Source organism: Abramis brama, assembly GCF_963993115.1.
Source record: "Abramis brama genome assembly, chromosome: 15".
In the NCBI taxonomy this organism is placed as follows: domain Eukaryota; kingdom Metazoa; phylum Chordata; class Actinopteri; order Cypriniformes; family Leuciscidae; genus Abramis; species Abramis brama.
The window spans coordinates 11,845,000-11,869,004 of NC_139977.1; the positions used below are offsets into that span (position 1 = coordinate 11,845,000).

At 38.6% G+C, this 24,005-nt stretch overlaps 1 protein-coding gene across 1 annotated transcript in view; it reads right to left on the reverse strand.

Moving 5' to 3' along the window:
- Window positions 1–1,880: 1,880 nt before the first annotated feature.
- Window positions 1,881–24,005, reverse strand: part of chm (CHM Rab escort protein) — a 64,946-nt gene continuing 42,821 nt past the window's right edge. The window contains exons 10-15 of the mRNA XM_084136543.1: window positions 22,721–22,825; window positions 21,283–21,346; window positions 18,174–18,270; window positions 10,784–10,894; window positions 2,711–2,868; window positions 1,881–2,613 (exon numbers count right to left, since the gene is read on the reverse strand). Of these exons, the coding sequence (XP_083992669.1) occupies window positions 2,359–2,613; window positions 2,711–2,868; window positions 10,784–10,894; window positions 18,174–18,270; window positions 21,283–21,346; window positions 22,721–22,825 (790 nt within the window). The 3' untranslated portion in view covers window positions 1,881–2,358. The remainder of the gene's footprint in view (window positions 2,614–2,710; window positions 2,869–10,783; window positions 10,895–18,173; window positions 18,271–21,282; window positions 21,347–22,720; window positions 22,826–24,005) is intronic.

A 24,005-nucleotide genomic window follows, 5' to 3' on the forward strand; every position in this document is an offset into this window, starting at 1 on the left:
TATTTATTTCAATTTTATGTATGATTTATCACCAGGCACAATAAACTCAGTCATCTATTCAAATGTATGTATGAATTTCAAAATTACAGTAACAGGGTTGAAACAGTAGTGCTTTAGGGTCAGGGCTTGGGCTTATTAACAAGAAATAAATTCATCAAGTTTGATAGTACAGCTCTGTTATGAGATAAACACCGGAACAACCTGAATAATACTGTGTGGTGCAATGATACTTAATAGCTGAGGCCATTATTAGACATCTTTGCACGTATCTTCAAACCTTGAACATTTTGTAACAGGGTTGACACAAAACATGATTTTTCAAAGAGAGTTATTAATATTTAAATTGTATGATTTATTACCAGGCACAATAAACTCAGTCATCTATTTAAATTTATGCGTATAAATTCCAAAATTACATTCACAGGGTTGAATTAAAATAGTGCTTTATCACAGGATAGTGATAAAGTAGCGCATGATCATGAGCTTGCAGTGCAGCTTCAAAATACATCGCATATTGCATTCTAAGCCTACACGACATGCATCCTACAAACTGAGTACATTAAACCTAAGACTGGTTTATATGTGACGCACATCACTCTTGACTTGACTCTAAACACTCGTCAGTGCTGTCAGGGGTGTGCTTTACTCCCAGCCGCCTAAAAGAACCAGCACACATCCTCTGGTCTGGGACTAACCTGGGCCATGTGTTCAGCAGTAATTCTTCCCCTCCAGAACGGGTAAATACCCTCAGCAGAGCCCGTATCAAGTTCCACGGAAACAAAGACAGCAAGCGCTGTGAGGGACGACCATAATGAGCCATCTGTTCATCCATGGCAGTGCAAACCAAATGTCATCAAACTGTGCTCCTTCTCTCACTTCCTCACATCGCCTTCAGAACAGGTGAACTGCACTCAGAGAGCATCATTAATGCTCGGCGTCACAGTTTACACTGGAGTTTCGCAGTCACAGACGATGTCAAGTTCAATACTGCAGGGTGGATGAGCACTTTAAATGTATCTGAGAGGAAATCTATGGGAATTCTGTTTAGTGAATGGAGTTAAATGTTTAGGTGTTGAAAAAACTATACTCCAAAAATATGTAATTAACATGCAAATGCGTAGAATTTGTACAAATGTATTAGAATGATGGGCGTTAGGATTCTGAATGTTACTGTGTCATTCATATGAAAGAACAAATATGAAGAGAATATTAAGAATACATGCTGTTGTGGTGATAGAGAGAATTAACATCTCCAGCTAATTTAAAGTCCCCCTGTGGTGAAAATCAAGTTTTTCCAAGTATCAAGTAATCAAATATTTGTCTATGTGGTGTTTTTAATATGCTTTAAGACAAACCATGTGTAAATTCATAAGTCAACACCATTGCTGAGTATTTTCTCCTTAAAACTGCAGTGAACCAAAGACAGTCTCAAAAACTCGGTTTGAAATCATTAGTGTTTCTGACGTCACAAACTACCTTGTAACCAATCAGGTCGACGTGTGATCGACAACAAGTGGATCTCTGAGCGGGTGTGAGTGAGTGGAGGCGGGGCTCATTTGCATATTCATAGAACCCTATATACTAAATAAGGCAAAGTTGTAAAGTTACTGTAGCTATTTTAAGGCATGAAGACAAATTTTCAAGGAAAGAAAAACATTTAAATATGTAATTTTGGTGATCAAAGATGAGTTTTAAGGAATGCACTAATAATTAAATAATCTATCTATCTATCTATCTATCTATCTATCTATCTATCTATCTATCTATGTATATGTCTATATCTCTATCTATATCTCTATCTATCTATCTATATTTATATCACACACACACACACACACACACACACACACAAATAATGCTGCAGACATGACACTCTAAAATACATCTTCAATTAAATATTTAATGTCAGCAACCCTTTCTGCATGATACATTTATAGCTATTACAAATACTTATGGGCGTGATGACGCAAAACAGACTAGAGACACGAAAGCATTTAAAAAGACATTTGTTCTTGGCAAAAGAATCTTGAGAAAGTTTGAATCAGCAGCTCCTCACCAAAATCAGTGTGTTTGTCCTCCTGTAGAATATATAATAGGCACCTTGCTTGAACCATGCAAAATAGTGAATACATATACATATGAATACATTCTGGAAAAAAAAAAATTCATAAACCGCTTACAGTAACCGGTCAAAATAAAATATTGTAGAGGGTACTGAGTGTGAAAGTGCAAAAAGAAAGGCACATAAAATATATAAAAAGGGTTGATGAGAACTTGGGTTTTGAGACTGTATTTTGGATTCCATATGCTCAGTGAAATGGTGATTGAAGAGGAAATGAAGAAAAGTCTCTAAAGGGGTTATTCTTCAGAGGGTGGGCTCGTGTCCAGCGGTGTCTCCTGGGTAACACTGTCCATCTCTGCAGGTTCAGAGCTCTCAGTCGATGGACTCTTCTCTTCCTCCGCGTGGCTTTTATCCTCTTCTGTGTTATTGCTCTCATCAAACCCTGACCCTTCGGCCTGCGGGCCGTCTCCGTCGTAGATGATGTCCTCTGGGTTGGGTGCAGGCGGACAGAAATCTTCATCCGGGAGGAGATGATGAAACACTGATTCAGCCTGGAAATAAACAGAAATAATAATAATCCTATAATTTAGCCTAGAGGCAATATCTGATCCATAGAACGTAGTGTCTGCCTCCCTCTGCTGGACTCACCAGTTTAATGGAGTAGTCGCTGCCCAGGCTGCTGTCGGGACCGGTGCAGACGTGAACGTTGCTCGGCAGGCTGTAGCTGCTGCTGTCCTGGGCCGACGTGTCCCTCATGTTGAAGTACATGACCCACAGCACTGCAGGCTTGCTTCTCTCCTCGAAACCTGCACGGGATGTTTAAGCAGTCATTTCTTTACTGTCTTTTAATGTCTTAATGCATTTTAGATGTCTTGCCTTGACAATTCCTACAAATATTAAGCCTGGGTCAGTCTATATTAGGGGATCACTGTCCTGGAGGGTCACTGTCCTGCAGTTTAGCTTCAACTTGCCTCAACACCACTGCCTGCAAGTTTCTAGTATGCCTAGTAAGACGTTGTTTAGCTGGTTCAGGTGTTTAATTGGGGTTGGAGCTGAACTTTGCAGGACGGTGGTCCTTTAGGAGCAGGACTGGACACTCCTGACCTAGATGGAACCTATGCACTTTTCTGATTATGTTCTGCACTGATTTTGAGGGGAAATCCATTGGAATTATATATCGGGAATATATGAGGTCCAAAAAAAAAATGTTGGTCAAAAGTACTACGCTCAATCAAATTAGCAAAATAAATTGTAATATTTAATAAATTAACATGCAAATGCAAAATATTGTAGAAATGTATTAATGTTGGGTTGTTAGGATTATGTGGGCACAGATTCTAGCGTCATTGTGTCATTTATATGAAAGAAATCAAATGCTGTTGTGGTGATGGAAATCAACACCAATTCAGTTATAAGACTAAATGTAAATGTAAAAAAATAATATTAATAATAAACAAAAACTATAATTATGACTAATCTAGCCACCAATATTATATTTATAATTGGTATTATTATTGCTACTCAGTCCCTTTTATTTAATTCATTATTAATTTTGGGAACATTTATGCATGTACGTTATCATTTGCACACTATCCTTTTTGCTTTGGAGTCGTTTCTGTAGTTTATTTGAAACAAAACTCATGTCACACAATATTTTGAAGATTTTCTGTTGTATTATAATGTATTATATATGAAAAAAAATAATAAAATAGAATAAATTATAACAAAAATAAAAAAAAAGATAAAAAAAAAACAAGGCTGTGGAAAGATTTTGAAAGAACCCAAAATGTATGCAAATGAGGGAGTTTGCATCCTTGTTTAAATGTGAGGTGCTTCCATACACACAATAACAGTATGTTTGTAACAAAACAAATGACAGCAAGATGACATGTTGGAGTTGTTTTTTTTATATGAAACGTACAGTGAGAATTTCAGCACCAAGGACAGCGGAAAGCGTTTGATGAGTTGATGGAAAGCCTGTAGACACTTTTGACTCCAAGGCCTTGTTTACACCTGGTATTAAGATGAGTTTTGGTTGATCGGATCACAAGTAGACGAGGGAGACAGTCCCGTTTACACCTGGTGTTTTAATCCATCTCTTTTGTCCACTTTCAACCACTTCTGTCCTGATTTCTTCAGGGGGAGGGTCTACGTGTGGGTAAATGAACGTTTTTTCAGATCTTTCGATCCAATGGACAATATAAGCTTGTGCAATTTAAATATGAACGAGAAAGACGACGAAAGAAAAACATACTGAGAGCATCAGCTTTCATTTCTGCTCTGACAGCTGCAAGATCACCCTGAACACTGTATGTGTGTGTTAGAAATCAGGAATGGTGAGAGAACATTGTGCTTGGTATGTTTTTCGTCTTCAAACCAAACTTGGGTCTCCATCCGACAGAGTTTAAATCCAGTCTGGCTAGCGCACCTCCCATAATGATTACACGTTAGTTCAGTAGCTGGTCTTTTGTGGCGGTTTGAACCGCATTCGACCACATGAGCGTTTACACTATGAAATGTGTTAGACCCCGTTTACACCTGTATTTAGCATCGTCCACTTGGGATCTGATCGACCAAAATGCATCTTAATAGGTGTAACAGGTTTAAACAAGGCCATACACGCTGCATCCAAAATCACGTACTGTGTGAGTAGGTACTACATTTGAATTTACTTTGCGGCCGTTAAAAAAGTACACTCTATAATAGTATGAATATGGTTAGTATGAATGAAATGTGGTGAATGGAGGTGAATGGAGAAATGTCCGCCATGTTTTTTCTGTCACATGACCTACCAGTGTCCGTTGCGTTGCTTCACTTCCACTCATAAATCCTCTCCAACGGCTTCATGGGATAGTAAAGTGTACATCAAATGCACACAGATTCTACTGTTTTTCGGACATATTACTCTTTTGTCACATACTGTTTTTCGCATACTATATAGTAGGGAAGCATTTAATTTCAGACGCAGCGACAGTCTTGTCTACTTTTCAGATTTTTAAACGCACACTTAGACAGGAATAGATCAACAGACCAACATGTTGAGCACCAAATCAAACTCAGTTTTGTTTTACATGCCTCTCTAGACTGGTGTAAGACTGCAGACTGCTTTAGTTAGGCCAACTAGACAAAAGTAGGAATAATATTGTCAAAAATGGCACTTTCCTCATATACACCACTTATGCCAGTTTTAAAAGACTGACGTTGATTTATCATGAGATGAATCATTGTTAATATTTTGCTAGCGGCTGCATGACATGGGTCATCTAATCTCTTTTTCTTCTTCTCCTTTGATGACATCTTAGGCGAGACGGGCTCTATGGTCCAACAGAAGAGCAGAGAATCTCAAGAGTGTGTGTGCGTGTGTCTCGCTGGTTCGTTTAAAGCGTAAAGCTGTCAGTCTGTATCATTACCCTTTAAATACACGAGCCTCTGCCGCAAAAAGGTGGGAAAAGAAAGGCTAGAAAAAGCGAGAGGGAGAAGGTGTCAGTCTGAAATGTCAGAACGGTCATTACCCAAATGTCACACAATTATGACGCGTGTTCCTTTTCCTGCCCGGAGTGGCCCGGTGATTTGCTTAATTTGGCAAGGGGGCGAGGTGTGGCGGCATCAATGTTTAACGCCGCTTCAAATACACCACCCATCCTTTCCTCTGAATGCTGCCGGGTCACTGATTCACAAAACACTGAACACACTGCCAAAGAATCTCTTCTATTATAGAGTCCAGACAGCCAAGAACAGCCAAGAGATAATATATGGACACAGAGAAACTGGGAGGGGTAAAGAATAACCAAGTGTTGAAAAAATATTATTTATAATTATATATAAATGCATAAAACAAAAATAATATAATACAATAAAACATCTTATACTAAGGGGCTGTTGAATACTTGAATCTTATTGGTTGACTAATGTTCTAAAGGTGTGCCATTATTTTCAGGGAAATGTATGGCTCAAGTAGTTCCAGGCAGGTCTTGACCGCATTACAGTTCCTTATCGCTTCACTACGCCAAATGATTTCAGTTATTTAAAAGGTCCTTACAGCCCTACAACAAATGTCTTGAAATACAACATCTGAAGTTCTGAACAACATCTTCAGGTGTAGTAACTGTAGTTTAAGCAGAATAATTGACTATGGTCCATTGAATTATTAGAAAGCAATGCACAGCACCCGAGGTGCACTCCGCTTTGTGTCGTGGCTGCATCACCACCTCAGGTGTGCATTATTTTCTAATAATTCAATGGACCGTCAACAATTATTCCTTACTTAATCGATTTGACAGCACTTTTGCTCTCCGAACAAAACTAGTTCCAAATGAAGCAGGATCAAGCGTTGCGTGTCTCTGAGCAACACACACTGCAGTGGGGTTTCATTCCTCGCTTGAACCAATGACTCAATGTTTACTCAAAGTGAGTGAAATTCGAAGATTAACTTTTGTATAAAATATATTTTGTATATATAGTTTGGTTAGTATGTATAATCTTATATCTTAAGTTTAAAAATGATACTGAAGTATCTGTAAGTATGCAAGTGTTTGGGCTGACAGCCAGACGACGCAGTGGCTCTCTTTCGGTCATACATACGCACACATGTTCCCAGATGTGACAAATGTCAGATTAGCATACAGCAGCTCTCCTAATGGCGGGTAACACATGCCTGCAGCTGCAAACCTCCAAAACCACTGCCACCCTCTAACACACACTGGCACACTGCCTCAGTACACACACACACTAAACCCCCAATGGCCTCTACAACCCTTTAAAATCAAACCCACATCTTAGATTTCAAGATTTTGGGAGACGTTTTCAACCAAGTCTCTACCTTTCTTGCACAGAACAACCTCTTGGACAATAACCAGTCTGGTTTCAAAAGTGGCCACTCAACTGAGATGGGCCCAACTCTCGCTTATTGAAGCTCTGAGCCTGGCAAGAGCAGCTTCCAAATCTTCAATACTCATCCTGCTGGATCTGTCTGCTGCTTTTGACACAGTTAACCACCAGATCCTCCTGTCAACCCTCATGTTGAAGGGCATCTTGGAACTGCACTCCAATGGTTTAAGTCTTAACTCTCAGGTAGGTCCTTCAGGGTGTCGTGGAGGGGTGAGGTGCCTAAGTCGCAACATCTAGCTACTGGGGTGCCTCAGGGCTCAGTGCTTGGACCACTACTCTTCACTTCTCTTCATCTACATGTCATCACTAGGATCTGTCATTCAGAAACATGTTTTTTCCTATCACTGCTATGCTGATGACACACAACTCTACCTCTCATTCCAACCAGAGGATCCGACAGTAGCTACTCACATATAAGCCTGCCTGACAGACATTTCTTGCTGGATTAAGGACCACCACACTTCAACTCAACCTTGTGAAGAAAGAGCTTCTTGTGGTCTCAGCCAACCCAACACTTCATCACAACTACTTTATTCAGCTGGGTTCGTCAACCATAACTCCATCCAGGTCAGACAGGAACCTTGGCGTTCTAAATGATGATCAGTTGAACTTCACAGACCACATTGCTAGAACTGCCCGGTCCTGTAGATTTGCCTTTTACAATATTAAGAGGATCAGGCCCTTCCTATCAGAGCATGCTACACAACTCCTTGTCCAAGCTCTTGTTCTATCCAGACTGGACTATTATAATGCTCTCTTGGCAGGTCTTCCAGCATGCACTGTCAGATATCTGCATCTGATCCAGAATGATGCAGCTAGAGTGGTCTTTAAGGAGCTGAAAAGAGCTCACATCACATTTCTCTTCATAAACTTGCACTGGTTGCCAATCGCCACTCACATCAAATTCAAGGCACTGATGTTTGCCTACAGAACAACCAATGGCTCTGCACACGTAAACCTAAACTCACTACTTCAGGCTTATGTGCCCTCCAGAAGCTTGCGTTCTGCAAGTGAATGGCGCCTTGTGGTACCATCCCAAAGAGACACAAAATCACTTTCAAGGACCTTTACCTTGACTGTTCCCTGCTGGTGGCATGTCCTGCCTAACTCAACCCGAGTCTTTAGCCATTTTCAAGAAACTGGTGAAGACACATCTCTTTTGGCAACACCCAATAGATTGAATGATCTGTAAAAGCTCATACATGAACCCGCCCATAGACCCTCCCCTCGAGGAAATCAGGACAGAAGTGGTTGAAAGTGGACAAAAGAGACGGATTAAAACACCAGGAGTAAACAGGAATGTGTCTCCCTCGTCTACTTGTGATCTGATCGACCAAAACTCATCTTAATACCAGGTGTAAACAGGGCCACGAGGAAAGGGTGTTGTCGTGGTTACCAGGGCATTACTATGTAGTTGCTAAGGTGTTTGGAGTTGTTTTTATCTAGTCTACACGTGGTCATATATGAGCCTTGATCTTTTCAATGGGTTCAAAATCCCCAAGGAAATCTTCAGTAGTTGCTGTTGATTTGTTCCATTTGGCTCCATCATGATCTAAACAGACTCTCTTTCTCTTTCTCTCTCACACACACACACAGCGCTTTGACCATGGGGATGAATGAAGATCTACCCAGGTGACTTTGTCTCTCTGACCTGTTCTGGCCCACTGCTCTTCTTATCTAGCGATTCATCCTCAAGACCTCTGCCAGTATTTGTTCTGACATTTTAATTAAAATAGTACTAGCTCATTCCTGTGATAAAAAGGCTGTGTGTCACCCAGCGGGGCCCCGCGTCTCGCACCCTCCGCTGTGCCGGCCACGCACCTGAGCACACATGCTTACACACACACAAAGAAACAATTATAACATTTCTATTTTGTTGAGCCGCAGAAGTACTTAAATTCACAACAAGAATCAATATAAAAAGGCAATGCTTGAAAGGAGAGTATGTGCATGATGGGAAAGTGATAAAGATTAAAGGTGTGGGGAGATGATGGCTGATAAAGAGAGATTGAGTTTGTTAGATGGAGTGAGGAAGGTTGAAGATGCCGTGGACTTGATGACCTTGATCTTACAGCCATGAAATACAGTCATCTTACCATCACACTTATTCTGGAGTCAAGACACTGTTATTACACAAATTTTGATAAATTGGCACATTTTAGGAATCGTCAATTATGACATGAAGCTATAGGAAAGGATCAGTGTCAAGAAATGAAATCAAGTCCAGCTACAAACTAGTCTAGTAGCTAATTTTGACTTGTCAAAATTAAATCGTAACAAGGCTTAGTGGAATTATTAAATTACAAAGGCTGCAATTTAATTAAATAAATATATGCACTGCGTGTTTAAAAAGTGAAGGGCGGCAGTGTGTTCTTTTACACACAAGCAGCTCATGATCTGGAGTTATCAGTGTCTCAAATGCTGCGGCACAAAAACTAATTTCTACATGTGCTCGGAGTATGGATCGCTTATAACGAGCATTTGGGAACAGTGTGCCAACCATCTTCCCAAACTTGTCATGAAAAGTGCTTGGGTTTCTGCCAAAATAAACCGAGTCTGCTCACTGCAGAGCCAATGGGTGGAGCTTGACGTCCAGTTCCGCCTCTCTGGACCTCAGTTGAGCTAGAAGGTCCAACCACACGCTAAACCTTTAACCTTAACCATATCCCTAAACCTAATTAGGTTAATTCACAGAAGTGGAGCTGGACTAGGTCAAGCTCCACCCATTTGGATCTGCAGTGAGCATTACTTGAAATCAAAAGCTCAATAGTTTAACGTTTAAAATTAAGAAAGCCATAAATATTAGTATTTGAAATTTACAGTTATATTATTTTTCTTATTTTTTTGTTTTACAGTGAAATATTACAATAGTAATACTTAATTTTTTAAATAATTTTCTTTAATAAAAAATATTTTTTAATTTAGTAATAATAATCATAAAAATAATAATATGAACATTTTTTGGACAAAATAAATAAATAATGCAATCACAATTTTTATAAGAAAAATCTCAATAGGTTTTTCCCCCAAAATCATGCAATCCTTCACAGAGGAAAAAGTCATTCCAACGCTTGTCTTTTCTCAGATGCGGTTAATTGAGATTGATTCGATTAATTAATCAGCACATAATGTAATTATTTTTTTTTAATCTTTTGCCAGCCCTATTTGAAACGCCTGAATTTACACTGAACTCAACTAATAACACTAAAACATTAAACATCTGAATGAACCATCTAAAATGAATCATGCATCTAAACACTACTTCAATAACACAAGAGAGAGGACATCCTAGGAAAACAAAAGTGTCTGGAAAAAAAATACTTAGCTACTACACAGACATTTTACCACGACTATCACCAACATGCGTACAACTAACATAAACTGATCTTTTTTTTATCGAATCTTTCCAAACTCACAATGTGATTCCACCCTTATGATCTGAAGGTAGATTGTGAGGTCGTATGTGACAGGTCGTGCTCAGATTCACTCTGAAGGAGCCAAGCAGACCCTGACAGAGCATAATGGGAATCAATGGGAGCAGCGCCTGGCCCCTGCCTGCCACACCACCATCAATATCAATCACTGTTATCGCCAATAACGTCTCCATGTAAGCCCTTCGCTGAATGTCACAGCAATACCAGATCTTTCTTTAAAGAGAGGAAGAGATGATCTCTCTTTGACACGGGCGGCAAGGTTAGTTAAGTACTGTTAGCAGGACGTATAGCGGATCTGCATGTGCAATCGGAGGTCGAAGCGCAAAAGGACTGAAGATGTTAATGGGTTTAAATGACGGGGAGTTTTAAATGGAAGTGAAAGAGCTGGGTCAGGTCTTACCTCCAGAAGGTTCCTCTCCAGGAATGGCGGGAACGTCAAACAATTGAGATACAACTGGAGCAAGATCTTCTTGGGCCGTACCAGAGGATGAACAGGTCAAGTGGACCAAATCTGTTAAAAGAGACCACAACAGACAGTTTAGGACAATTAAGGTGGGCTTAATCTGTACATTTGGTTTCACATTGTTCAGAAAAACTTTTCTTGGAAAATTCCATTGCCATTTCTACACACACACACACACACACACACACACACAGGTACTTCTATCATTATGAGGACATTCCATAGGCGTAATGGTTTTTATACAGAGCTACTGACATTTTCTAGCCCCTAACCCAAAATATACCCATCACAGAAGTTTATTTAGCGTTCTGAACTACAAAGACATTGGCATGTCCTCATAATGTAGCCTGAAACATGAATACACACTTCAGTATAAGGACTCATAATGTAGGTCATCCAACCAGTGTGCACATGCACACACACAATTTTTTTCCAGGCAAGTTTTAATTTTTAATGCTTAAAGTTTTTTTCATTATAACAATCAGGACACAATTTTCTTTGATAAATTAACAGGATCAGAACTCAAGCTGCCTGCATATAAGCTGCATTAGGCAACATGTCAGAGCATGCTCACTTTACTGGCAAAAGCTTAAAATTGTTTAAAGGTGCAGTATGTAATATTGACAGCTAGTGGCAGAAATGGGTTCTGCAGTCCAAATTCAAAATACTGGAGAGAGTCGTTTCTCCCTCCTCAGACTCTATGCTCACGCGGGTTGCCAGATTGAGGACACGCAACAGCGAGCGCAATTGACAATGGAAAGCGACAAGCCTTACACTGTAAGCTGGTCAGATAATATATCTGTGTTTTAATATGCCTCAGTTCATTGAGCTGTTTAGATGGATGCAGAGGCTTTTTAAGTTTTTTAAGGAATCTGTGATCTCTGAGTTCAATTGCTGGCTTCCATGGCTTAAATACGCTGTTTTCCCCCACCCAGCAACACAGGGTGTCGAAATACTATTAAATACTATTCTGTTGTAACTAGTGTTGTCAAAAGTACCAACTTCAGTACCAAATCGGTACTGAAATTTAAAAAATGTGATGATACCAGCATTTCCTTCTAGCATTTTGAGCGCTGTTGAATGGATTCTTAAACACCACTAATTGGACATTGTGTTCACACGCTCAACATATACAGTGAGGAAAATAAGTATTTGAACACCCTGCTATTTTGCAAGTTCTCCCACTTGGAAATCATGGAGGGTTCTGAAATTGTCATCGTAGGTGCATGTCCACTGTGAGAGACATAATCTAAAAAAAAAAATCCAGAAATCACAATGTATGATTTTTTAACTATTTATTTGTATGATACAGCTGCAAATAAGTATTTGAACACCTGTCTATCAGCTAGAATTCTGACCCTCAAAGACCTGTTAGTCTGCCTTTAAAATGTCCACCTTCACTCCATTTATTATCCTAAATTAGATGCACCTGTTTGAGGTCGTTAGCATAAAGACACCTGTCCACCCCATACAATCAGTAAGAATCCAACTACTAACATGGCCAAGACCAAAGAGCTGTCCAAAGACACTAGAGACAAAATTGTACACCTCCACAAGGCTGGAAAGGGCTACGGGGAAATTGCCAAGCAGCTTGGTGAAAAAAGGTCCACTGTTGGAGCAATCATTAGAAAATGGAAGAAGCTAAACATGACTGTCAATCTCCCTCGGACTGGGGCTCCATGCAAGATCTCACCTCGTGGGGTCTCAATGATCCTAAGAAAGGTGAGAAATCAGTCCAGAACTACACGGGAGGAGCTGGTCAATGACCTAAAAAGAGCTGGGACCACCGTTTCCAAGGTTACTGTTGGTAATACACTAAGACGTCATGGTTTGAAATCATGCATGGCACGGAAGGTTCCCCTGCTTAAACCAGCACATGTCAAGGCCCGTCTTAAGTTTGCCAATGACCATTTGGATGATCCAGAGGAGTCATGGGAGAAAGTCATGTGGTCAGATGAGACCAAAATAGAACTTTTTGGTCATAATTCCTCTAAACGTGTTTGGAGGAAGAAGAATGATGAGTACCATCCCAAGAACACCATCCCTACTGTGAAGCATGGGGGTGGTAGCATCATGCTTTGGGGGTGTTTTTCTGCACATGGGACAGGGCGACTGCACTGTATTAAGGAGAGGATGACCGGGGCCATGTATTGCGAGATTTTGGGGAACAACCTCCTTCCCTCAGTTAGAGCATTGAAGATGGGTCGAGGCTGGGTCTTCCAACATGACAATGACCCGAAGCACACAGCCAGGATAACCAAGGAGTGGCTCTGTAAAAAGCATATCAAGGTTCTGGCGTGGCCTAGCCAGTCTCCAGACCTAAACCCAATAGAGAATCTTTGGAGGGAGCTCAAACTCCGTGTTTCTCAGCGACAGCCCAGAAACCTGACTGATCTAGAGAAGATCTGTGTGGAGGAGTGGGCCAAAATCCCTCCTGCAGTGTGTGCAAACCTGGTGAAAAACTACAGGAAACGTTTGACCTCTGTAATTGCAAACAAAGGCTACTGTACCAAATATTAACATTGATCTTCTCAGGTGTTCAAATACTTATTTGCAGCTGTATCATACAAATAAATAGATAAAAAATCATACATTGTGATTTCTGGATTTTTTTTTTAGATTATGTCTCTCACAGTGGACATGCACCTACGATGACAATTTCAGACCCCTCCATGATTTCTAAGTGGGAGAACTTGCAAAATAGCAGGGTGTTCAAATACTTATTTTCCTCACTGTATGTCTGTGATTGGCCATTGTGTTCACGCGCTCAACATATATGTCTGTGATTGGCTACAATGATCAACGGTTCAAAAACATATTGTAAATAGACGTCTTTGACGCTTTTTACCAAGCGCTTGCACATACACAAGGGAGCGTTTTAAAGCAGGCATCTATCAGCGGATCCGTTAATCAGTGGATATATTATATATATAGATGATAGATGCCTGCTTTCAAATGCTTCCGTGTGTATCTGTGATCATTTAGGTCACAGATCCTGTGTCTATTTAGGATTTGGAGCGCTGAAGCGTTGATCATTGTAGCCAATCACAGACATATATGTTGAGCGCATGAACACAAAGGCCAATCAGAGACATAAGCCACGTTTCCACCATAGGAACCTTCCCCAGGAACTAGTGACTTTGGGGTGGTATTTCGACAGCAGGAACCAGGGTCTAAATGAAGTTCCAGCTAAAAAATCCCCCTCCCCAGTAAGTCCCTGCTTGCGAGGTAGTACTTTTTCAAAGTTCAGGAACTTTCGGGGGTGGGACTTGGGCCCTGAACATGCTGATTGATTGAGTTCACGCAGCATTTTGATTGGTTGACTCCACACAGCATTTTATTTCAACCACCGTTTTTAAAAGTCTGTTGCGGTGCACGCAGTAAGAGTTGTTTGCTATTCGAATCAACAATGGAGTTTAAAAAGTATGACCTATGGACTGACGACGAGGTTCAGGCTTTATTAAACTTAAATGCGGAGGACGAAATCCAGAGGGAACTGGAAAGTCATGCGCAGTCCTACATCTCTGGACTAATTTGCCTGATCTTCACGGTATTTTAGACCATGGCACAATGGCCAATCACAGACATACATGTTGAGCGCGTCAACACAATGGCCAATCAGAGGCGTTTAAGAATCCGTTCAACAGCGCTCAAAATGCTAGAGGGAAATGGTGGCATCGTCACATTTTCAAAATTTCATTACTGACTTTTGACAACACTACACGGAATGCACATTACAAAGTAGAATAACTGGCTTCAGCTTCTTTCAAAATATCTGCTAACATATTATGGTATTTTTATGCTTTACTACAGTAAAAAATAAATAAATACATAAAGCACCTTTAAACAAGTATGACAAACTGGGCTAACATCCTAATCTTAGAAGAACTACAGTAAGAATCTGGCCTTCCATGAAAGTAGCCCTGAAATTGAGGGGGAAACAGAGGGGAAAAGAAGAAACTGGCACCAAAATTAAAATCAAAACAACAAATCTCAATTCTCATAAAGGTCTGAGAAGTTCTACTAGTGGATGTGTAGAGATGTCCTGGGTAATCCCAAGAGTTCACACACACCACTTCCAGGCTTATCATTACTTCTCCGATGTGCCTTCCTGTGGTCTGTGGTACGTGGGAGTGTGTGCGGGCGAGGATCAAAGAGAACAATTCGAGTGCAGGCAGCTCAGGGCGGCACACAGGCTCCGTGTCACACAGTGGAGAGGTGCACAGATGTAGGCATCTCCAGTGGGACAGGAGGAGCAGCTTCACTAAAGGCTCTAAAAACACACGGGACACTGCAGAGTTTTGAAAAAGATTCTCTCCACTGCCAAAGACATTCCGGGGGCTGATTTTAAAAGTCCTGGATAGTTAAAAGTGAACACTTGCAGTACAGGTGGATTCACAATATATCCAGTAATGGACATGTAATATTCTGTTTTGAATCTTGAAGAAAATAAACAATATTTGTTTTTATTTGTTTGTTACATGAACATACAGTATATGTGGAGTACATGGATCCAAGAAAAAAACAAAAAAAACTCATTTTTTCCTGTAATTTATTGCGATTAATCAAAACTAACATTCAAATTTGTAATATATTTTTGTATTGTAATTCATATTTACACACTGAATCTCCAAAATTAAGGTAGAAATTAGTGTTGATTATCAATTCGAGCTCGAGTCCAATGATGAGACATTGGAAGAACTAGTTATTCAACCCGAACCTCCATCGCAAGGACGACTTGAGTAGGACATTTCTCAGTGATACGTTTTTACTCAGATTGTCGTACATTATGAGATGCCTCTATCAGCGTTAACAAGTGTATGTCCATCAACAAACTGCTTTATCTATCAAACCGTTTCAGACACTATGGGAAAGGAGGTGATGCTGCAATTTATATCATGAGAAAATGAATGTGTTTTTTGACCTTTTAAGCATGTGAACCTGTTGTAGGAGACCTCCAAAACAAAATTAGGAACCTTTAAAATAGCATAATAGGGACACTTCAAGTCCTCCATTCACTAATATCCTCTGATTGAAGCTTAAAGGGCCTTAGTAAAATCAGGCAAAATGTTGTATGAAGAACGTATGGGGCCTTTTCTGATTTTATATTGATTTTAAAGGTGAAGTACATACCTTTATTTTTTAAGTACATACCTTTAACATATTTTATTTGTTAAAATATTAATCTTTAAATATTTAGGGTATACTAAGGGGTCCTATTATGATTTTTCTTTTTTCTATTTACATTTTCGGCTTTTTTTTTATTGTGTAATGTTGTTGTTTGAGCATGAAAGGTCCTGAGAGGTCAGGGGTGTGGCATTTCCCAAACATGCTCAAAGTGGTTGACCAATCACAACACACTGGCCCAGCCGACCAATCAGAGCACATTGTGCTTTTCAGAAGGAGGGGCTTCATAGAGACCGGAACTAAACTGAGCGTTACTGACAGACTGGGAAGAGAGGTGCTGCAACAATGTCAAATATGTGAAAAATAAGGTGTTTTTTTTTAACATCCAAGCATGAAAACCTATTCTAGTAGACCCAAAAAAACAAATTCAAGACTTTGAAAAAGGGCATAATAGGTCCCCTTTAAAACATACCCACAATGTAATGTGAAGAGGCTGAATCTGGGGCCGAGGACTATCAGGAATATCTGCTTGTTCAACCATATTTTTTGCAATGCAGTTTGGTGCCGCTAGTGGCTTAAAATTGCACACTTCACCTTCAAAGTCTACAATCAGTGGTCTTGGTTTTGAAAGCACATCCAACACAACCAGCAGCGTAAGTAAAACAGTCTTGTCATAAGTGGTTAATGATAAATAAAGACCTTCTTCTCCAGCGAACGCATGTCTGTCACGGTCATCATCATCTGCTGATTGCGAAGGATGCTTTCAGGTAGAAGTGCATTACTTAAAGAGGAATGACTATGATCCATCTCCCTGTGGGATCGGGCTATAGAAAAGCAAACGATAGCTCTGATCCAGCTTCCTATCATTTCCCCTGAACTCAATTCCCAGAGAGAGGAAGTGGAGTTCCGCTGATTAAGCTTTTCATTCCCCCGTGAGGACGGAGTCAGTCACTGGGGTCTGCGCCAAGACCACTCCACCATCGCCACCTGATCCCCTTCACGATGATTGATAGCAAAATAGGGCCAGTGTAACAAACACAATAACTTTCATAAATAACAATGGAGTTAATGATGGAGTCATCACGGAGGTGGGCGGTGAACTGAGTGTTTTGAAGGACAGTTTTGACATTTGGCTGTGTTCAAAGACTATCAATGTGCATCACTGTGACAATTATTGGAAGGTCGCTGATACTGGTTTTGTAAAACAATGCAAAACTGAAGCATTTAATTCATTATTATGAAAAAGTTTGGAATGATTCAGATTTTGTTTTGAAATAAGTTATCTTATGTTCACCAAGGCAGCATTTATTTGATCAAATTTAATTTCAGCATCATTACTCCAGTCTTCAGTGTCACATGATCCTTCAGAATTAATTCTAATTTGCTGCTTAATATACATGTATTATTAGTATTATCCAAGTTGAAACCGTTTTTGCTGGTAAATTTTTTAGGGGGGAAATCATGAAAATGTTTGATGAACAAAGTTCAAAAGAACAGCATTTATTTGAAAGAGAATTCTTTTGTAACATTATAAATGTCTTTACTGTTTTTGACACTTTTGATCAATTTAATGCAATGCAATTTCTTTAATATTCTTATTTTAAATATTACACCACACTTTTGAATGGTAGTGTATCACGGTTTTCACAGAAATATTAAGAAGCAAAAACTGTTTTCAACATTGATAATAATAATATAGAAATGTTTCTTGGGCAGCAAATCAGCATATTATAATGATTTCTGAAGGATCATGTGACACTGAAGACTGGAGTAATGATGCTGAAAATTCAGCTTTGATCACAGGAATAAGTTAAATTTTCAAATATTTTCAAATAGAAAACAGCTATTTTAAATTATAATCATATTTTACAATATTCTGCAGCACTGGTGTTCATAAGAGACTATGGCCACTTTTGGCTTGTATAGACTTAATATTTGAAAACAGAAATTGCACACTATCATTACAAGGTTGTTGGCAAATTTTAGAACTGGCAGAAGGGAGAACTGCAAATTGTTAGGAAATAATTGGCCGCGCTTTGAAAAGTCAGCAAACAAGGTTGAAACTTAAGTGTCATGTTACAACACCTGACCTGTGCGCAACGTTGGGCAACATGCATTTACCATATGATTATTGTGAATGTATAACTGATGTGTGATCATGGCAAGCATGTTGCGTGACTGTGGTGGATGTGTAACTCACAGGTGCCAGGCATGCAGGTCATGGAGGAGGAACAGAGCTCCACCATCCTCACAGCTGGTGCAGAAGATCCCAGAGGAGGAATCGTCACCAACGAGATCTGCCAATAAAACAGAAAACACACAACTTACATCAGGGGTTTCCAATCCTGCTCCTGGAGGGCCACTGTCCCGCAAAGTTTAGCTCCAACTCCAATTAAACACAAGCTAATTGGAGCTAAACTTTGCAGGACAGTGGCTCTCCAGGACCGAGTTTGGACAACCCTGATTTACATCTTACAGTTTACATAAAAGATATATGACTGACATATTCACCAATTTACCCTGTCACAACAAGCATAGTGCAGAATGCTACAGCTAATGAAATGAAGAAATTTCAGCACAAAAAAAAGAAAAAGAAAAGAAAATTTGGTATTTTACCCAAATTGTGAGTGTCAAGTAAATAATGGCATAGTATGTAAACAACTTAGAGGATAATGCAGAGGTAAAACCTATTAGCTACATTTTGTGCCTGTGTAACAGGATCTATATAATCCTGTTATTACAATCCAGACAATATTTTCATACAGTCCTTGGGTTAAAACTGCTTTTTGATCAAGTCCAAGTGCAACAAGACAAGTGTGCCAACAAGAAAAGTGTTAAAGAGGAAGAGAATGCTCGTTTGGCGACTGTCATTCCAAAGGACGAACGGCTAATTAAAACCAGCCTGAATATTTAATTACGTTTTGTCACACACAGTCATGTAATATTCCATTTCCACACCGTGTCAAGACGCTGATATTAATTTCTGTTCGCCCAGGCTAATGAGCATAAATTACACCCACTTTTCCTTCCTCTCCTGATCTGCTTTGAATATTCAAGCATGAATTCCTGATGGAGAGCAAATTGGGCCGAGATTCAGAAGGTGTTCTGATCACTCTGCTTCCTTTTCCTGTACTCTGGTGGACAGCACTCAAATTAGCCTAAGAGGACGCTTGCACGTCGCCGTCCACTCTCGCATTGGAGACATTTATTTATCCAATTCTAAACCAGTAACAGCAAACAGAATTACTGTCCTTTCATTGAACTGGTTATTTTTTCCTCTCATAATTCACTTTAGAATGTTACGCTCAAGAACGGGACGTCAAAACTATTGTAACGATCCCACAAATCGGCTCTGATGTTTTGTTGCTTCTATGCCTGCCGAATCTTGGACGTGTTCCAAGAATCCATCCAAATGTGATATGCAGCATAAAAAAGATGTAATGCAATACAAGTTGAAAAGCAAAAGTGCAAGGCTGGCAAGAAACGTGCCACACAAACACACACAGCAGAGATGGGTCAATGCCCTTTAAATGTGCATGTGGATATGCAAGAAGAATGGAAAAGAAATGAAGGAAGAAAGAATGAAAATATATGCAAGAATGAATGAATGATATGAAAGAAAGAAAGAAAGAAAGAAAGAAAGAAAGAAAGAAAGAAAGAAAGAAAGTTAAATGTGTATGTGATATGCAAGAAGGAAAGAATGAAAAAAAGAAAGAATAATGTGCTTGTGGATATGCAAGAATGAAAAAGAAAGAAGGAAGGAAGGAAGGAAGGAAGGAAGAAAAGATATGCAAGAAGAATGAAAAAAAGAAAGGAAGGAAAGAAAGAAGAAAGTCAAATGTGCATGGAAGGAGAAAATAAAAAAGAAAGGAAGAAAGATGAAATGAACAACCAAAAGAAAGACTAAAAAAAAAAAAAAAAAAAAAAATATCGAAAGAAAATTGAAGGAACAACAAATGAACAAACAAAAGAAAAAGGAACAAACAAAAGAATGAAAACAGAACAAACAAAAAAAGAACATCTGAATCTGAATGTCAGTAAAACCAAAGATATGTGTATTGATTTCTGGCGTAATCATAGCAACCTCATCTACTATTATTAACAACCAACCCATTGAACTGGTTGAAGTATTTATGTTCTATAATTGATGTTACATTTCTAAATGAATACAGACAGTCTGTGTGAGATGAGTCAGCAAGGAAGCCAGCCAAACTCAACACTCACAAGAGATTGATGACTGTCTTTTATAAGGCATACACTGAATCGGTTTAAACATTCTCATTTATTTGATGGTTTGCCTCTCTAAAAATTATTTTTGAGTTATTTAATAAGCATGCGCTTAGGAAAGTGAAATACATTATATCTGATACGTCTCATCCTCTTAATGATGCATTCCAGACTTTGAGTCCCTTTAGCTAAGACCAACAGATTCACACTTTCATTTGTACCATGTGCTATTACTTTGCTCAATTTAAATAGCAAAAGGTAGATTTTTAATTTGAATTATTTATTTTGTTCATGTATTTTGATGCTGTGTATTTGTCAGTCTTGTATGTGATGGTAATTTCCATTCTGCAGAACTAATTGCCCCTAATGAGTCAATCAAGTCTTAAAGATAAATAAATAAAAGTATGAAAGAATGAACAAACAAATCAGTGAACAAATGAAGGAAAACAAAGAAAAAAAAATGAAATAACAAATGAACAAAAGAATGAAAGAACAAACTAAAACAAAACAACAAACAAAAGAAACAAAAGTATAAACAACTGAAAGAAATGAACAAAAGATCAAAAGAAATAACAAATGAATAAGCAAAAAAAAAAAAATGAACAAATGAATATACAAACAGCCGAAAGACTGAACAAACAAAATAACAAATAACAAATGAATAAGCAAAAATAATAAATCAAAGGAACAAATTCAAATAAAATAAAAAACGAAAGAATGAACAAACAAAAGATCAAAAGAAATAACAAATTAATGATGAAAACAAAAAGAAAAACAAACAAATGAACAAATACAAGAACAAAGAAAGAAAAAAAACCCTGAACAAATGAAAGAATAAACAGTTACTCTATTTTACTCTATTTTTCCTTACTCCAGTAAGTACTGAGTAATATTTATTAACTACATGTGCTTATAGAGTTACGGTTAGGGTTTGGTTTAGGGTTAGTTACTTGTAAGTATGCATCATTTACTGTTATTACTATAGTAAGTACATGTAGTAACATGGAACTACGTCACCTTAAAATAAAGTGATACCGAACAAACAAATGCCTGTACAAAAGCAAGAAAGCAAGCAAGCTCACCTGCTGATCAGATTCTGAAGGCAGCACAGATCTGTCCGTGATGAGCACTGCTCGAGATATCTGCCTGTGGACAAAGACGGAGAAACAGAAGCACAATTAAAATCCTCACAAAAGAAAAGGCGAACAAGAACAATGGATGGATGGATGGATGGATGGATGGATGGATGGATGGATGGATGGATGGATGGATGGATGGATGGATGGATGGATGGATGGATGGATGGATGGATGGATGGATGGATGGATGGATGGATGGATGGATGGATGGATGGATGGATGGATGGATGGATGGATGGATGGATGGATGGATGGATGGATGGATGGATGTGAAATATGTGGCAAATATTGGATTTAAGAGCTTGAAAGTCTGCATAGCACTGTATGCTTTCATCGTATGGGAAAGAGCAGCTACATGATCCTTGCAAACATCTTCTGTTGAGTTCCACAGAAACTCATACGGGTTTGGAACAACATGAGAATTGAAAAGGAAAAATGTGACTAGGGTCGTCCCACAAAGCTAACCTGACCACTTTTATAAAGGCTTTATGGTTATAAAGGCTTTTATTGTAGCTGACAGATTTCATCACCATTTACTGATGACTGATTTCAATTACTTCATGTTTTAGTTAATATAAGGACTTTTTTTACTTGAATGAAAAAAAAAAAAAACTCAATTGATAAAGATGTTGAGAAACGTGTTTAAACTGGGGAAACCAGCCAATCACAGTATGAAATACAATTTGGTTAATTTTTGGTATATTAGAGGTATAACACAAACCAATGACAACAGAACAAATGTAGGTATAAAGGTATAAAGTTTTTATTGTGATAGTATTGAATATAGAAGTTCATGAGTTCTGTGAAAGTGAGATGTCAACACTGTAACGCCCCTCTTCATTATAACAGCTGATGCACGTTAGACGGGACAATCAATATCTCTTTTCATGGTTTCTCATTAATTACGGTAATGAATACTAATGGACCCTTTTCACAGACTGTGATGAAGCATTTTAACTGTCATAGGCATTGTAAATCCTGCACTGTTTTTTATCTTTTCTTTTTTTAAATGTATGCACATTACAACACTACACTTTGTATTACATTACCTTTACATCAAATTACAAAAAACTAGTTACCGCTGCTGTGAGGGTGTTTCTAATACAGCGGCTGTGGGAGTGACGGTAAAAATGACATCTTTCTCTCTTCTGACTGCCGTTATCAATCTCTCAATTTTTTTGCCTCTTTTTGAATGTTGTGAAAACACTATTGTGGAGTTTTTCTTTTGCTATTTAAGCAAATGGGAACACAACAAATCTACTTAATGTAGTCTCTCATTCACCGCTATATAAGTTCACCCAACTATGACGAATTTCGCTTCTGAGAAACCTGAAAATGTGAAAAGGGTCCATTTCACTTTTGTGGCGTATTGTGTGCTTACCTGTAAGCTGTGCTCTGTCTTTGTTCATCTCTGATGTAGGAATCTTCAACCACAAAATGACTGCAGCTGATCTTCTGACCGCGTGTATCAATCACCGCTTTAACTCTGTGACGAATGAATGCAAGAAGATGTATCAGGACAAGAAAAAGTCCATGCCCCAAACCAGACGTCTTTACCCAAAAACCTGCTCTAATCACAAAAGGGGCAAGAGATGGTCAGATTATGATTTGAAGATAAAATATTAAACACTAGAACATCATATATTAGCTGTCTCATTCTTCATGGGTCAGGTGGTTACTTCTAAAAGCTCTTTTTATAAAGAGAAGTGGCCTGTCATTTCATATGTGTCACTATAGGAAAATGTGTTGCTTTGGCATTTTTGCGTGAGGTCAGTATGTCATGTTAAAAATTTTGCGTATTGCTGGACCTACGTGGTTCATGACAATATATCAATCAGGGCTCGATATTAAGCCTTGTCAAGCGTTATATTGTGCAACTATATTGGTCATTAACTTGTTGATTTTTCAGAGATTTTTAATTAATTTTTTCCCCAGGGTGTGCATGATCTTTCAAGTCAAATTCTAACATTTGATCAATAACTTCAATCATAATAATAAGACACTATAGGGCTGTTCATTTACACTATACAATTACACTACAATAGCATACAATTACACTAATTTATACTACAATATTATAACTGCAATAAATTACGTCATGAGATTAATGTTTTAAATTTGTGTAAATTAGAAATGTTGGGAAAAAAAGCAATGCTACTTTTAAACATTGAACTAAACTGCCAGTAGGTGGCAGCAAGTCACTTAATGAGCGAGTCATTGAATCATTAATTCAACCGATTCGTTCAAAACGCTGAATCATTCAGTAACCGAACACCGCTGAGTTTTGCTTTGAGAAAGCGCAATAGTTCTGCTCTTTTGTTCTTTGTTTGTTACTATTTTTGTTGATGAAATAGAACAAGAACAGTCAATGTTGTGTCTAAAACTTAAATGACTTACTATTAACTATTTGTTTATTGAACTATAAAATAAATGTAACATTTGCAGTCGTGATAATATTCGGCAATACAGCTCCCTTGGTCGTGTTATGTTGCTTGCCTTAACTATATCATGTGGTATAAAGAAGAAATCTAAACTTTTTGAATCTTTACCTTACTATGTTTCTAGAGACTCAACAGCGCGACCTTGTTACCAGAAATATCAATCACCGTTTACACAGAATGTAATAAAATCAGAATCATTCTTGCATTTCGATGCTTCCCTAGTTA